The sequence below is a fragment of the Lucilia cuprina genome, chromosome 5 (assembly GCF_022045245.1).
Source record: "Lucilia cuprina isolate Lc7/37 chromosome 5, ASM2204524v1, whole genome shotgun sequence".
Lineage (NCBI taxonomy): Eukaryota > Metazoa > Arthropoda > Insecta > Diptera > Calliphoridae > Lucilia > Lucilia cuprina.
The window spans coordinates 57,983,572-57,996,784 of NC_060953.1; the positions used below are offsets into that span (position 1 = coordinate 57,983,572).

The window sequence follows — 13,213 nt, forward strand, 5'->3', positions numbered from 1 at the left end:
TCTATTGACTTATTTATGGATAAGTCAATCGATTACATCATAAGGATTGACTAGTATTTCTAGGTTAGACTATGTTATTGTCTAGGCTCCGGATTAGTCTATTGACTGGTCTAAAAACAAGTAAGTTAGTACTAAGTTGTTAATCTCTGCTCAGTAATAATATTAACATTAATAAGCCCAACTGTTTTTTCTTTCTTGTCTGAGAGAGTAAACTCATTTATCTATTCTCTAATCACTAAATAAGAATTCATTTACATTTTACTATTATTTCTCTGTTATGATAGTTGTAGTAGTTGTTGTATTAGAAACTAATCATTTAGAATACAAACACACCCCCATACACATATACATTCATCTGTATATGCATGTACATAATTGTATAATAGAAAATGTAAACATAAATAAGAAAATGAAAATAAAAACAAAAACAAAAACAAAAACAAAAACAAATAAATGTGGTAATTAAAATCAAATACACGAGTATTCAAGAGTATTCAGAGTTATCAACAACTACTTTATAAAAAATAATAACAAGAACTACTGTTATGTACAGACGAATAGACTTCGTTAATACTCGTACACTTAACTATAACCGTTTAATGTTGTGTGGCTGAGTTAACAGTATGGGAAATATAACGAAACGTAACGGAAGCGCGCAAAATTACAAAAAATTCAATTATTTTTGATTTGTTTTTAATATTTTCTTTTTAAAATTTAAAAAAAATCAATTAATTAAAAATAAATAATTTTAATTAGCTGTAGATGAATACAAGTTTATTAAAAATAATATTAATATTTAAAAAAAATAATAATATTAAAAATTTAAGCAAACAAAAACAATGTCATTTCAAATGGTACGAGTGCCGGGTGAAAATACAATTTGTGTGTTTGTGTTTGAAGAAGAAATATCATAAAATCTTTAAAACAAGCACAGTGGTTTAGAAAGTTTTTGTTTTAATCATAATTCGAGAACTCGTGAACTTTATTAAAAATAAAATAAAGGAATGAAATTCAATTCAAACCCGTGTAGGGTTTTGAAAATTATTGGTTTGAAAATAAGTAAAGTACTCACAAACTTCCAGTGATACCGAAACGACACAGTAACCAAGCTTGGGCAATTTGTCAAAGGATAAATAGATAGATAGATAGATAGATAGATAGATAGATAGATAGATAGATAGATAGATAGATAGATAGATAGATAGATAGATAGATAGATAGATAGATAGATAGATAGATAGATAGATAGATAGATAGATAGATAGATAGATAGATAGATAGATAGATAGATAGATAGATAGATAGATAGATAGATAGATATATAGATAGATTAGATAGATAGATAGATAGATAGATAGATAGATAGATAGATAGATAGATAGATAGATAGATAGATAGATAGATATATAGATAGATAGATAGATTAGATAGATAGATAGATAGATAGATAGATAGATAGATAGATAGATAGATAGATAGATAGATAGATAGATAGATAGATAGATAGATTGATAGATAATTAGTTAGTTAGTTAGTTAGTTAGTTAGTTAGTTAGTTAGTTAGTTAGTTAGTTAGTTAGTTAGTTAGTTAGTTATACAGTTCGTTAGTTAACTAGTTAGTCAGTTTGTTAGTTAGTTAGTTAGTTAGTTAGTTAGTTAGTTAGTTAGTTAGTTATTTAGTTAGTTGGTTAGTTAGTTAGTTAGTTAGTAGTTAGTTAGTTTCTAATTTCAATCAATATTCTTCACTAGTCCGGTCAATGAAAATTTTACTTAAAGCTACCTACAAAGCTAAAATAATTTTCAACCAAATTTTTTCCAAAATAAAATATTCCTAAACCACTGTGAGTTCAGTCGAACAAACAAAAATTTCGGAAAATTAAAAATCATGACAATTTTTTTTTAAATATCTACAAAAAAATATCTAAATATTTATCTTTGCTACAAATGAGAGAACGTGTATAGGTGTATGTTTTAGTATTTAGCACAAATTATTTTTAATAATTCACAAGTGAATGAGCAAAAGGCCGAAAAAAATCATAACAAAAAATTAATTTCTTTTAACCAAAAAACACAAATTTCTCTAATTTTCTTCAGAAACATTTTTGCTATGACATTGATTTTGTCATTGGTTTCTTCAATCCCCCAGAGATTAGTGTAAAATACATAAAATATTAAAAGAAAAAAAAATATTAATAAAAAAATTATGTAAAAACTGGAAAACATTAATTTAGAAACTTAATTAAAAGAATATTTAAAACAAAGTGTTTATATATTAATTTAAAAATTTAACTTTTAAACAAAATAGTGCATTTATTTATAATTGGATTAAAAAAAGGGGAAAAATTTGTTTAACATTAACTATTAACAGCATTTTTGCTGTTGCCTACCACAACATTAAATAATTTTTAAATTACATTAAATGTTAAGTGCTTTGGTGTTTAACAGCCGTCTACTGTTGCTGTCATTTTAATCATTTGACTATTAGTGATTTCTTTTTAATTAAATTATTTACATTACTGTTATTTCTACATTAATAACGTTATATATACAGTTGCAACCCCTTGTTTGTTAATTTAGGATTATAGAAATCTATTTGCAAATAATGTCTAAGGTTTGTTGGAATTAAATTGTATTTTATTTAATTTAATTTAAAACAAGATTTTTATTGAAAATAACAGATTTTAATAAAATTTTTTTTTGGCTTGAAATCCAATTTCGAAAATAAGTTCTAATTTTTCGAACATGACTTAAAAAGCAAAATTTTACAATAGATTAAACTTTATATAAAAAAAGTGTTATTTTATTATTAAATTCACGTAAATTTTGTATTAAATTTATTTTCGAACTTAAAATAAGAAATTTCGAACATGACTTTAAAACAAGATATTTATTGAAAATAGTAGATTTGAATAAAATTTCATTTATAAAATGTTTGAAAAAATTATATTTAGCTTGAAACCCAATTTCGAAAATAAGTTCGAATTTTTCGAACATGACTTAAAAAAGCAATATTTTACAATAGATTAAACTTTATATAAAAATATGTTATTTTATTATTAAATTTACTTAAAGGTCTGCTTAATAATGTTTAATATATTTTCGAAATTATATGCGAAATTTCGAACATAATTTTAAACCTTTATTTTCAGAGAAAGTTAATTAATCTGAATAAAAAGTACATTTTTGCATTAATAAAAATCATTTAAAATCGGTTTTTAGTTTGAAAACTAATTTCGATTTTTTTAGAACAAGATTGAAATTATTAATAATTTTCAGTAAAGATAATTGCAAAATATCGAATGGATTAAATCATCGAATCGATTTTCGAAATTAAATTCGAATATGATTTTTTTAGCAGTATTTTCTTTGAAAATCAAAAAAATTTACTGCAAAATTGTGAAAAAAAATTTAAATATTTTTTTTAACTTTCAAATGAATTTCGAAAACAAATTATTTAAAATCATCCATTTTGCCAATTGAAAGATCTGGAACAATGTGTTTCTTTTAATTATAAAGTACACAAAATACAAATGAACTATTTTCATTATGGATTATTAAATAATTAACAATAATTTTCTTTTAATAAGTCACAGCTGTTCAAATGAAATTTTTTATTAAACAAAAACCAAAACAAAAAGATGCTTTTTAAAACATGTGTTATATATCCAAATCAAAAACCATAAGATGTCTAGGTCACAGTCATAAGTTAAATACCAAATAAACTATTCAAACTTATTTTTTTTATAAAAAAACATTTGTCCAGTTCACAATCGATGTCATATCGTTGTAACGACATACTACGATACAGCCGTATAACACCGATTGTGAATTGGATAATTGTGTATAGAAGTAATTATTTTTAGTTTGAAATCTATTTAGCATAAAATCTAATTTCAAAATTAAGTTCGAATTTTTCGAACGTGTCTTAATATAGCAAAATAACTGTTTCTGTTAGACTACCCTTTAATTATACCATAGAAATTTCTCATTAATTAACCTGCTCGGTTTTGCTATGGTCATAAATATGAAATTAATTGTATCATCTGGAAGATGTTTTCAACTGAAATTACTAATAATTCTGAAAATAATATATACGAGTTAGTTTGTTTTCTTATGAGCAAATACTAAAACTGTAGTTTATAAAATATTGCTATTTAAAGTGGAAAAAAATTAAATGGTTTTTATTTGTAATAGTTTAGAATTTGTTTAGAAGATGAACGTACTAAATTATGATTGTGTTATAGTTGCAATAAAAACTAAACGTATGTACTCAATAAAAGATAGCCAAAATAGATTTTCTATAGACAAAACTTATTGAGAACCTGGACCAGATGATAGTCCAAACTAAACTATAGGGCTTACTCTGTAACTGGATTCGAAAGAAAAAAATTGCGAATTTGTTTTATAAATACATTTTGTTTCGAAAGCTCTTTCTACCGAATCGAAATACGGAGTAACCCCTCTGGTCTGTTATCTGGACTATAATGGTCTTCAGTCTAAACAGACTAAAGTCTGATCTATACACTGGACTTAAGTCTATTCTGTATACTGATATGTAGTGTCTGGTCTTTAGTCTGACCCCTAATCTAGATTTTACTCTGGTCTATAGTTTTGCCTTAATAGTCTTATCTATATTTCCGACTTTTGGTCTTAAATCTCGTCTATGGTATTCTTTTAATTTTGTCTATAGTTTTAACATTTGTATACTATAATAGTCTTAGGTATAACCTGGAGAATAATCTAATCTATAGTCTAGTGGAGACCATAGTCCAGACTATGTAGTCTGGTCAATAGTATAAACTATAGTGTGGACTATACTCTGGCCTATAATCTGCACTAAAGTTTGATCTTTATTCTGGTTTTTTTAACTGGACTATAGCCTGGCAAATAGTCTGGTCTAAAGTCTGGACTGCAGTCTGGTCTACAATCTGGACTATACTCTGGTATACATTCTGGTCAATACCTTAAACTTTATACTGGTAAGAAGATTGGTATATAATCTTGCTTGTTCTCTGGTGTATTGTCTGGAATACAACCGGAACTATAGTGTGGCCGAACATCTGGTGTACAGTCTACATAATAGTCTGGTCTATAATCTGGAAACCTCTCTAGTCTATAAGCTTGATCATACCCTGGTCAAGTCTATAGTCTGATATATTGTCTGATATATATGGTTGGTCTGATATATATAGTCTGGTCTAAATTCTGGTCTTTAGTCTGATCTATAATCTGGACAACACATTAGTCTAAAGTCTGGACTATACCCTGGTGTACAGTCTTGTATATACTTTGGTATACGCCCAGTAAAATATTTTCAAATTTTGGTAATAGTATTGTGGGTAATGTACTCATTTCATATATTACTTGGTAATGAGTTGTCGTAATCAATAACAAAAATTAAATTTTAATTGTCTATAGCATATGTCTAATAAGGAATTAGTTAGTGTCTCTAGCCGTAGTCGATTTTGGAAGTTCTTTCAAGAAACATTTGTGTGGAAACCATTGTAGATAGAATGATAAAATTAATGGGGCATTGAGTAAGAGAATAGACTAGCATACATAAGAAATAACTGTTAGTTAAACCAGTTTTAAATCCGAATAATTCGGGTAATTTGTAACCAGTTTTTTTGGTCATCGTCGAACAAAAATAAGTAGTTATTTAGCCAAAACGTAACTACTTAAACTTTTCTTCAATATTACTTGCCTACTTACCGGGTAAGTAAAGATTTTGCTGGGACAGTGTGGTATATGTGTAGTCTGGCCTATAGAAGGAATATAACCAATTAAATTGTCTTTTCTAAAGAAATTTTATGGAAATTTGTATTTGTTGCATTATTTAGTTCTTACTTGCGTGTGTTGGTAATTTGTTTTTTTTTTGCCCTTTAAACTTAAATTTCGTTTTAATTACCACAATTTTTGTTAAATACAAAACCTTTTAGAAATCACTGTATGTTGGCTGTTATTATTTTTTATATATACATATATATATATATATATATATATATATATATTATATATATATATATATATATATATATATATATATATATATATATATTATATATATATATATATATAATATATATATATATATATAATATATAATATATAATATATATATATATATATATTATATATATATATATATATATATATATATATATATATATAATATATATATATATATATATATATATATATATATTATATTTTTATGGTCCTCAAGGGTTATTTTAACGAGAGTATCAATGGGTATGGGTATAAATTGTTTGTTTATACATATTTAAAGGTCATTGCAATGGCAGCAAATATGTTGCCACTTTTTAACATTACGCCTTTTTGTTAAAGTAAAATGTGAATACACTAAAGCCTCTTAATAAACAGCTAAAGGAAACATAGAAAAAAAATGCTAGTTTAAACTCGTAAAATAATTTACATTTATTTTTTTAAACAAATACAAAATTTGTAAAACCATTAAAATAAGCACGTAAATCGAGACCTAAGTGTATGTCTAAACTATTAAAATAACATGCAATATAACACTGTCATATATAATGAGTATATGTTTCTGACGTAGTTATTTAGTTTCAGTTTTGATACCTCTTCTAAACACTTTAACATTTGGATTTTTTTGACAAATTAACTGTATTTATCATAGTTGTTTCTATAATATACCTAAAAATGTCTATAATTAAAATTTTTTTTAACAATTTCACTATTAGTCGTCTAAACATAATTATCAATTAAAATTGTTTAAATTATCATTTTTATTCCTTACAAACTATTTATTTGTTTATCTCACATGACAATCGCGTTTAACAACAATAAAATATAACAGCAACAATAAAATTGATTGCTCAATTTTATTTATTTTAGTTAATTTTGAACGCACATCAATTTTGTTCAATAATATTTGTATATTTATATTTATTAACGATAAGTATTTTTATCGTCAAAGCTTTTTATGATTTTGTTAGACAATAATAGTGAAAAAATCTATTTTATAAACTACAGTTAAAATAAACTAAATATTTGTCATTATTATTTGAAATCTAGATATGATTTTAATTTAATAAATAGTTTTGATAGTACGATCGATAAAATAAAGCTAACAAATGTAAGAAGACAATAAAAAAATGATTAATAACAAGTAAACGATTTTCGTTTTGAAAATACTATGGCCAATAGTCAGTCCTAGGCTATGATATAGTCGAGCATGTAGATTTTAAAATACTAAAGTCGAGACTATACACTTGACTATAATATGCAACAGTCCCGACTATCTATAGCCTGGTTATTAGTAATGTCTATTGTCACGTCTATAGACGGGACTATAATCTTGTCGATGGTCGGGACTTGTCGAATCGGGACTTAAGTCTTGTCTATAGTTGGGACTTTAGTCTTGCTAGATTCCAGACAAGACTTTAGTCCAGAGTAAAGACAATAAACATGATTATAATTCATACTATAGTTTAGACTTTATAAAGTATAACGTCTATAGTACAATCTATATATTTAACTGTAGTCCAGACAATATAACAGACAGTAAAGACTATATAACAAGCTGTAGGGCAGACAATATACCAGACTATAGACCAGATCTTAGTCCAGATTGCAGACTATATACTAGTCTACAGATCAAACCTTGAACCAGACTAAAAACTGGACTTTAGACCAGAATTGCCACCAGACTGTTGTCCAGATTATAGACTAGACTTCAGTCCAGACTGTAGACCAGGCAATATAAAAAACTGTAGTCCAAAGTACAGTTCAGAATATATATCAGACTACATATCATAGACCCCAGATCAGATTTTTTCCATAGACCAGACTATATTTGAGATTATTTACAGTATACCAGATTTTAGTCCAGACTGTATGCCGGTTGGACTAGGTTATTGTTCATAGTATAGACCAGACTTTATTCCATATTATAAATTGTAAACCAGATTATAGTCCAGGCTGTAAACCGGTCTATAGACCAGAATATTGTCCAGATCATAGACCGAACTATAAACCATGGTATTTTGCCGAACATTGGCTAGAGTATGATCCAGATTTGAACTAGACTATAGTCTAGACTGTAGACTATATAGTTCAGACTAAGGATAGACTAAAGTACAAACTGCAGTCACGCCTATAGTCAGCGGTATTGCCTAGACAATCGTCTAGTCTATAGTCTGGACTATAGTCAAATCTATAGTCTGTAGTGTGGAATGTAGTCCAGTCTATAGTCTGGAATGTAGTCCAGTCTATAATCCGGAATATAGTCCAGTATAAAGTCTGGTCTTATGTTTAGTCTATAGTTTGAAATATAGACTAGTCTGAACTATAGTCTATATATGGGCTATAGTCTATAGTTTGGACTATAGTCTATAGACTGGAATATAGTCTATAGTCTGGAATATAGTCTAGTCTGGTTTGGGGGGAGCGGCTAATTTCCATTCCTCCCAGATCTCCTCCCAAACCAAAGTTTGGTCTTTAGATTGACGTATATTCTCCTTTATAATTTATAAAGCGAATAATTTTATTTTTGATGCTAATTGCTCAAAAGTAATAAATAATACAAACAAATAAATCCCAGACACTCCTTTTGACGCAAACATATTTATAATTATTAAATGTGTTTTAAATAACACTCCCACTTAAAATTTGCAAAATTCAAGACAAAAATTTTATATTTAACTGAAAAGTTATATTAAGCTGACAATAAAAAACAAATATAATAAAATAGAATTGTGATATATTAACAACAATATTGGTATGTTAGGTCCTTTAGAATACTTTCACATTTTAAGAATACCTTCAAAAGTAACAAAATCCTTTACATTTTTGGATCAGTCTATTCTTTTAGCTAAGTTTTTACAATCGAAAAACTATGACGCAATTGACTTTATAAATCCCTTCTACTCTTGAGTACGTTCCAAACAAAAAAAAAGGCAACAAACGGCATAATAATTATACGTGCCTGAACAAGCAGAAAATTTATACAATTCTATAGAACACATACGACTAAATGGTCCCGGTCATATACATACAATCGTACACTCGAGTACTTGAACATGCTCATGCTTGTTTGATTTTATATTGTGTATGGTTATGGCTGTTGGTAAGGCAAATGAAAAAACAGCAACAAAAACATAGTAATGATATTACAATTTTACTTTTATAACGCCGTGCTATACTCTAATCAAAACAAAAAAAAAAAAAAAACATTCAAGTTGATGTTTTTTTTTTCGTTTGTGCGACATTCAGTCAATTGGTCGTTAGTCAGTCATTTGCGAAACAAACGTCAGAATCTTTGATATTCTACTATATGCTAATTGGGTTAAGAATGCTTTGCCAATGAAACGAAATGTAATGAATTTTGGTAACTGTTATTGCGATAAGATTAGAAATAGAATTGATTTAGACAGCAGCGAACAAGTAGAAAATTACAATTATCGTGCGGATGTACATATCTGAAGTAAAGGGGGTGGTAACAATTATTTTTTCAAAAGGTCCCATAAAGGGGGGAAATTCTATATTATAAGGAGTGAGATCGAAAAATTCTTAACACACGTTTTTCATTACATTTTTCAACCAAAGTATTATTTGATTTTTTTTTTTGATCAAGTTACCTTTGAAAAACATGTCAGTTATTATGTGTAATGTCAATTATATTAATTTTTTTGTTAATCTGATTAAAATGAGTGACCAGAAAAAAGTGCGTACTGAAATTATTAAATATTTTCAACTAAACCCAACTTGGTCTTACAAAAAGTTGGCCAAGCATACAAAGGTCTGCCGTCAAACTGTTTCCAATGTTATTAAACAGTACCGGGAGAACTTGTCAGTTGATAGAAAATCTGGTTCAGGTAGAAGGAATGGTCCACATGATGTTTCTAAAGCCAAAAAATAGAACGCATTTTCAAAAGAGCTCCCAACACATCCGGTAGGAAAGCAGCTCGGTTAGCTCAGTGCTCGGACTATTTGGTACGAAAAGTTAAAGCTAGTGCAGGTTTAGAAACATACAAGGCTCAAAAAGTTCCTGACAGGAACGCTGCTAAAAATTTAGAGGCCAAAAACAGAGCACGGAAATTGAAGTCAAGTTTTATAAAAAAATATTCTTGCTGCATAATGGATGACGAAACGTATGTTCTGGCAGATTTTTCGCAACTTCCAGGTCAAAAGTTTTATGTTGCTGATGCTCGAGGGAATGTTGAAGAAAAGTTTAGGACCCAAAAGCAGACAAAATTTCCCAGAAAGTTCTTGGTATGGCAAGCAATATGCAGTTGCGGCAAAAGAAGCCAATCATTTGTTACAACGGGCTCTATAAATACCGAAATTTACATCAAGGAATGTTTACAAAAAAGGCTGCTTCCATTCATAAGACTTCATAATGTGTCCACTTATTCTTGGCCTGACTTGGCATCCTGTCACTATGGTAAACAAGCCCTTGAGTGGTACAAGAACAATAATGTGGTATTTGTACCAAGAGAGGCAAATCCTCCAAACTGCCCGGAGCTAAGGCCACTGGAGAGATATTGGGCTCTTGTTAAAAGAGAATTGAAGAGTACAAAAAGGTGTCCAAAAGTGTGGTAGATTTTAAACGGAGATGGACTACATGTTCGAGCAAAGTGACAGAAAGCACTATAAAAACGTTAATGGAAGGGTTTCCGAAAAGGGTTCAAAATTTCATCACTAGTGATTAAAACTATAAAAATATTTTTTTTTGTAAATTGTAATAATAATTTGAATCAAATAAAAAAAAAATAAAGCTGTAAGTTTAGTGGTTTCTTTTTTATAAACATATATGTATGTTAATAATTTTTCGATCTCACTCCTTATTTTGAAGGGATAAATTTTGTATTTTTGCTAAAATAAAACATTTAGAAAATATTTTATATAAAATATTCTCTTTTTGGAAAATTAAAAAAAAACAGGATTTTTTCCTGTTCTAAACGAGGCTTTTATAAGCCCCACTTCTCATCACTTCTGACTCATTTTTTAATCTCTTTTGGAGTCATTAATGAACCGACATACTGGTCGTTTTAGAATATTTTCGAGTCGATTTTGAGTCTTTTCTGAGTAATTTTTATGTTTGTTACAGACAAATACAATACAACAGAAAACACTTTTTGATCTTCCGACAAAATAATAACAAGACGAAGAAGACCTATTTGTGATTGCTGTACATTTTGTTATTGTTTTTCAGACAATTCAGACTTAGACTTAGTTTAGTCACCCAACTGTCTTCCATAGAAGATAATTAAACATATAAAATTATTATAATAAAGCATAATATAACTTTAATTTCCTTGTCAGAAAATCGACTTTATAAATATCACACAAATTGAAATACTTATAAATTTAATTTTATAAACGAAATGAGAATTGCAAACACACACAAAATTTTTTGCCGTTTGTTCTAAAAGAGTCTTTTCTGAGTCCATTTTCTAATCAGTTTCGACTCTTTTTTTTTTGAATCGTTTTTGAGTCATTACATAAGAAACAATTTTTAATCTTCCAACTGCTCGAAATATGATCACAAAATATGTTTTTAAAACCATCATATTTTAAACACCAGGATGATCAATTTATGATTGCTATACATTTTGTTATTGTTTTTCAAATAATCAGTTTCCAATTATATGTCGGGAATATTTTCGAATCATTTTTAAAACGCTCAACTTCTTAAGCACGTTTAGTTGATCAAAAGGAGTCAAAAATAAGTCAGTTTACTGATTATTCATCCAACAATTCATCCAACAAGCACACACAACGTACACGCAAGCAAGCACAATCTGAACATTGTTGTTATTTTCATGCGTCTGCATTTTTTGCTTATATCTCTGTTATTTACAAACTGATTTTGGTGATTTTAAATAGGAAACTTCTCGAAAGCATGCCTGATAGAATTATTGAATTCTGAGATACCAAAGATATTTGAGGTCTTCAGAAACACACACTCACACAGACAAACAGACTGATATGGATTAATCGACTCCGCTATCTATAAGCATCTAGAACATATGTATATACTTTATAAGATCAAAAAATTGTATACCCTTAGATTTTTTACCCTTCATGTTCCATTTTCACTTTTTTCGTTCACTAACTTTTTTGTCGTGAAAATATTTCCCTGTTGTGAAATTTGTTGATGAAATTTTGTAAACATTGATCAGCTGTTCCGTACAAAATCAACTATTGTGAATGAAATGTTCACAACAAGTTCACGATAACAATTTTCTCTTCAAGGCAATTAAAAATTTCAAGAGAACAAAATTTGATGATTATTTTGGAGAAAAGGAAAGGTCTTTCGTCCGTGGGAGATGTTTGGAGCCCTTATATGAATTCAATTAGAATCTTTCAATTTTACTCGAAGAACTTTGACATTTATGTAAACTTTTCGAGAATAATGAGAATTGAATACAAAATTTCGTATATCTGGAATTAAAAAGTTTTGTAATAAAGGAGACATTTTTGAAAAGTTCTTTTAAGTAATAAAGGAGACATTTTTGAAAAAGTTAAATTCCAAACAAAACTGTATTCTAATATGATAAAAAAATATTCGTAATGTTTAAAAAATTTTTTTTCAAAACTTTTCTATAAAAAAGAAACAGTTTTCAAAAATTTTTATGAAACGGAAAAAAGACTTATTCTCAAAAACTTTCTAATAAAAAAGAAAACTTTTAAAAATTTTCTATAAAAAAGAGACATTTTCAATAACTTTCTATAAAAAATAGAGAAACTTTTGAAAATTTTCTTATAAATAAATTCGAATATTTTTTCTATAAAAAAGTTAAAGTTTTGAAAAGTAGCAGATTATTTTCTATAAAAAAGGAGATGTTTTCTTATAAAAAAGAACAATTTTTAAAAAATTTTTAAAAAGAAAAATTTTTGAATTTTTCAAAAATTTTATAATAAAAAACAGAATTTTTCTTGAAATCTCAAAAAAAAAATAAATTTTTGAATATTAAATTTCTATGAAATAAAAAATTTTTCAAAATAAAAGAAAAATTGAAAAAAAATCTAAAACAAGAAAATTTTTCGAATAAAATTTGTTATATTTTTTCGAGAATTAAATAAAAAACTTTGAAACCTTTAAATTTAAATCAAATACTTTTTAGATTTTAAAGATTCTTTAAATTTATGTATTAAATAAGAAATAAAAGTTATAAAATAAAACTGTTTCAAGGCAGAAAAGTGATAAAAAAGGTTTTTAATTCCGC

General features: G+C 27.2%; 1 protein-coding gene across 4 annotated transcripts in view; it reads left to right on the forward strand.

Moving 5' to 3' along the window:
• LOC111684575 (cAMP-dependent protein kinase type I regulatory subunit) overlaps window positions 1-13,213 on the forward strand; it is a 61,487-nt gene that overhangs the window by 44,308 nt on the left and 3,966 nt on the right. The window contains exon 1 of one of the 4 annotated variants that reach the window (XM_023446773.2): window positions 2,477-2,610. The exons of the other annotated variants lie outside the window; for them this stretch is intronic. Coding sequence (XP_023302541.1) covers window positions 2,602-2,610 — 9 coding nt within the window. The 5' untranslated portion in view covers window positions 2,477-2,601. Of the gene's footprint in view, window positions 1-2,476; window positions 2,611-13,213 lie in introns of those variants that run through there. 4 annotated transcript variants of the gene reach the window in all.